The 4,489-nt window shown below is 40.6% G+C and overlaps 1 protein-coding gene across 1 annotated transcript; it reads left to right on the top strand.

The window, feature by feature from the left end:
• The first annotated feature begins 1,738 nt into the window (after positions 1-1,738).
• On the top strand, positions 1,739-3,577 carry LOC146635793 (uncharacterized). Its single transcript, XM_085350213.1, has 7 exons — positions 1,739-1,753; positions 2,076-2,125; positions 2,232-2,582; positions 2,663-2,749; positions 3,121-3,198; positions 3,344-3,473; positions 3,565-3,577. The coding sequence occupies exons 2-7, from the start codon at positions 2,083-2,085 to the stop codon at positions 3,575-3,577; spliced, it is 702 nt and encodes a 233-aa protein (XP_085206339.1). The 5' UTR covers positions 1,739-1,753; positions 2,076-2,082.
• Positions 3,578-4,489: the final 912 nt, after the last annotated feature.

The following is a 4,489-nucleotide window of genomic DNA, read 5'->3' as shown; positions in this document are numbered from 1 at the left end:
CTCACTTGGGATGGCCCATATGGGTTTAATGTGAAGAACCCAAGTAGGCCCCATACAAAAAGCCCAGTTTGAGCCCATGCCCACATGGTACCCATCCAGCCCGAGCAAAAACCAGGTGGGGCCCATATATACATGTTGGCTGGGATCCTGTGTGAACATGTGTGCTCCTGTTGTTTACTTTCTGTTGCACTCACTGTTTAAATACGCTACGTGGGCTCATTTTCATCAGATTGGAAACAGGATGAAAAACAAAACAAAACAAATATCTCACAGAAAAAGGACAGAGAAAGACAAACAGCTTTTAGTTGGTTCATGTGATACAAAACATGAAAACCCAAAGGGGGTTTTATGAAAGTGCGCAACATGAAGTAAATAGCGGCATAGCGGTGTTTACAGTGTCAATAAGAGTTTATAATAATAATAATAATAATAATAATAATAATAATAATGATTTAGTTGTTGTTGTTGTTGTCAAAAACACGAGGCTTGTGGCTTTTCCTATCATAAAAAACAGAAAACTGAATGTTTATGTGCAAAATAAAAGACACGCATCAGATAGGAAGATGCAACGCGCGTTCGCGTACATATAAAAGGCACTGTTTTTGTCCGCTAGAGTGGGATTTTCACGGCATATTCTGCACCAAATCTCTGTGCGTTCATCATTTGCCTCCTGCAACCACTTTTCCGAGAATACGCGCTTCTTTTGTGGTTTGGACTCCTTCTGACATTTCTTTGGAGGTGGAGGAACACCAGAGTAATTGCTTAAAGGAGCTTCTTCGACATCTTTAAGAGTTCTAAACAAATGTCTGTCCTCCTCCAGAAAATCTTATGTACGCAAACACGCGTTGCAACTTCTTATCTGGTGCGCGTCTTTTATTTTGACAGCGAATGCGCACCTGCGGATATGTGCACCTCTGAAAATAGAAAACTATATTAACCATTTAACAATCCATCCATCCATTCGCTTCCGCTTATCCTTTTCAGGGTCGCGGGGGGCGCTGGAGCCTATCCCAGCTGTCATAGGGCGAGAGGCGGGGTACACCCTGGACAGGTCGCCAGTCTGTCGCAGGGCCAACACACAGGGACAGACAACCATTCGCACTCACATTCACTCGCACATTCACACCATTCACACAATGGCAATTTGGATTTTCCAATTAACCTATCCCCTCAAGCTGCATGTCTTTGGACGGTGGGAGGAAGCCGGAGTACCCGGAGGGAACCCACGCAAACACGGGGAGAACATGCAAACTCCACACAGAAAGACCCCGGCCTGATGGTGGATTTGAATTCAGGACCTTCTTGCTGTGCGGCAACAGTGCTAACCACCGTGCCACCGTGCTGCCAAACCATTTAACAAATTGTTTAAAAAAAATCAACAAAATAAATCAAAATGAATCTGAATCTGTCTAAAAAGTTCATTAAATATATTTTTGTGAAATTTCAGGAAGGAGATTTAAACCGACAGTGAGTAGTGACCTTGATTGTCCCTTTGAGGCCTTCTGAATTTACTTCATTTAATTTTCTGGTGAGCACCGATCGTTGTTGCCTAATGTTCAGTTTTGTTGTCTGTGAGGTGTGATGAAATGAAAATCAATAACACTGATATTTTTTCTTTTTAAATTTCACAGGTCACTAAGTGTAATGCACCCAGTAAAGTCAACAGGAAAACTTTACATGCTCTTCCGTGTTCGTAGAGAGGAGCTCATGGTTCGTAGAGACAGCTGCCAGAGACGGAGAAACGCAAGAACAGGTAGAAAACTAAGCCTAAAAACATCTAAACATGTTATTGGAGTAATACTGAAAACACACTTCACTCTGATGTCAACAGACCATTTTAAATCTCGTAGCTGAAACATGCACAGAATTATGATCATGGTTTGGATCATAGACGTACATTAATTCATGTGCTGGTGAGCTGCACAGAAACGGTGTCTGTGTGCACTCTGTGTGGGGAAATCACTCAGTGGTTTTTAAGCTGGTGAAAAATGTGAAATATTTCACTTTTATTTCTATTGTCTTTTTTAAAAAAAAGATATTTATTAAAACGTTCTTCCTCTGATTCATTCTGACAGAGAGAAGATGATCAGGATCCTTCTGTTTCTCGGCCTGGCGTCCTCTGTCTGTGAGTGTCCACATTTAGACACAGTTATCTTTTGGTAAATTCAAATAAATAAATAAATAAAAAGGATAAATGAACACACAATAATGAGGTGGTGTCTTCTCAACAGGGACGTTTGTTTTGAAAAGGACTGCGACTGTCTTTGAGGCCAAGGAGGACGACAACATCACCATCAGATTGGACAGTCAGCTCCAAGCTGACGTGTCTCTGGCTGACGTGATGTGTGTTTTCCACTCAGACGTCACTAAGATTTTGTTTAAAATGATCAGAGGAGTGGAGGACTCTGAGTCTCAGCATGAGCAGTTTGCAGGACGAGTTCAGACTGACAGAGACGCTCTGAGAGGAGGACGAATCAGACTTCATCTGTCCAGAGTCACAGCTGAAGACTCTGGAAGCTACAGGTGTGACGTGGCTGCCGACTACGACGACAGCCTGAAGAGATGGAGGCTCGAGACAAATGGTAAGTTGACTCCTGTATCTCTTTAGGACTGGGCTGTATTTATATTGCAGATGAACAAACATTCAGATTTTCATCCTCAGAAAACTTTGTTTTGAGTGTGGGTCGAACTTCTGATGGAGACAGCAGTGATGTCTCACTCAAACCTCCAATGTTTGGACCACCAAAAGGTAAATCAGATCTGAGGAGCTGCATTCAGAGAGTGTTTCAATAAATTTTATTTTTATTCGTCTAAAAAGTTCAGTGTCATAAATTTATAGTAAATTGTGGAATTATTTAATTTAAAAATGTCTAGTCTTCATTACGGTTGTGATAACCTCCACAATGATTTGCACTGACAGGAAAAGTTATAGAAAAAACTATAGAAATGTAATAAAGATAAAACTTAAAGTAACATTCAAATATTTATTTTGGTGTGGAACATTTCTCATCCATAAAGAAGATGGTCAGAAATATTTTTGTAAAACACATCAATTAAAACAATAACTTCCATTTTTCACTGAATAAATCAATATGTCACAATTTAGTTTTCTCTTTTCAGGTTTTGCGTCTCTGTACATGAATGTGAGGAAAATAAAGGTGGACAAAATGAAGATTTTGAGTGCAGGTGATGCTGAAGGTAATTCAGGAAAATGATGCAGGGGGGGTTTGGGGCACATACAGTACAAGCCATGCATGTGTTACAGAAAGTAGAGGTTACAGCATGCAGGGTGAGAACTCATTACTGTATGTACTGTTTTCAAAAACAATCCTTTGTTTTCTAGATCCACAACTGGCGGGAAGAAAGACAAGTCAGGAGGAAACGGTGCTGTTTGTTCTGGCTGTAGTTTTAATTATTGCAAATGCAGGAACCATCGTACTTTTAATAAAATTTCTTCATGATGGTTTAAAACGGTACGTTGGCAAACTTTTATTGCATCTACATGTTTGACTATGTCTGCATTTGATTTTGCCTGACTGTGGTGTTGTGTGTTGTATATTACAGATCAACAACATGATGAAACACCGCTACTGTGTCCCTGACCAAATGAGTCAAACCAACAACGACTTTCTTACCTGCTCCAGTTGTGCTAATGTTAAAAACAAACTAACAAATAAACAACAGCAAAAAAAAGCTCACTATAAGAAAATTACACTTAGAAGATGAAAAAAGACCAAAAAAAAAAATCAGATGTTAAAATGCTGATTCTTTGCTTTCGAAAATCTTTTTCAGTATTTGTGTCTTTTCTAAATTGAGCCTTTGAACTAAGAGTTGATAGAAATGATATTTCAGAAGCAAATAATTCTACATTTAGTGATTTAGGGTTTAATTTCCTCATATATAATGCATATGCAGTATGATGTATTTTTCTCACTTAAAAATACTCAAATGAAGATCAGTGTATATCATGGGGATAACAGCTGTGGGGTTTAAGGAAGAAAGAACAGATGTAATTTTCTGTACCATCACTTCAAAGTCCTTCTTCTCTGTACCTATTACCACATTGTGTTCATATGCAGAGAGAAATAACTTACTTGTTATCAAAAGGAGGCAGCACGGTGGCACGGTGTTTAGCACTGTTGCCGCACAGCAAGAAGGTCCTGAGTTCAATTCCAACATCAGGCCGGGGTCTTTCTGTGTGGAGTTTGCATGTTCTCCCCGTGTTTGCGTGGGTTCTCTCCGGGTACTCCGGCTTCCTCCCACCGTCCAAAGACATGCAGCTTGTGGGGATAGGTTAATTGGAAAATCCAAATTGCCACTAGGTGTGAATGTGAGTGCGAATGGTTGTCTGTCCTTGTGTGTTAGCCCTGCGGCAGACTGGCGACCTGTCCAGGGTGTACCCCGCCTCTCGCCCTATGACAGCTGGGATAGGCTCCAGCGCCCCCCGCGACCCTGAAAAGGATAAGCGGTAGCGAATGGATGGATGGAT

The sequence above is a fragment of the Diplotaxodon limnothrissa genome, linkage group LG3 (assembly GCF_057381915.1).
Source record: "Diplotaxodon limnothrissa isolate DT_005_m linkage group LG3, D_limnothrissa_male_GT1.1, whole genome shotgun sequence".
Taxonomy (NCBI): Eukaryota; Metazoa; Chordata; class Actinopteri; order Cichliformes; family Cichlidae; genus Diplotaxodon; species Diplotaxodon limnothrissa.
This window is presented reverse-complemented; position numbering and strand designations above follow the sequence as displayed.

What these genes read in the sequence shown, in the direction of transcription:
- LOC146635793 (XM_085350213.1), top strand. Translation starts at nt 2,083, where the DNA reads ATGATCAGGATCCTTCTGTTTCTCGGCCTGGCGTCCTCTGTCT. An exon ending in CGGCCTGGCGTCCTCTGTCT is followed by an intron (nt 2,126 to 2,231) that starts GTGAGTGTCCAC and finishes TCTTCTCAACAG; the next exon opens with GGACGTTTGTTTTGAAAAGG. An exon ending in AATGTTTGGACCACCAAAAG is followed by an intron (nt 2,750 to 3,120) that starts GTAAATCAGATC and finishes TTCTCTTTTCAG; the next exon opens with GTTTTGCGTCTCTGTACATG.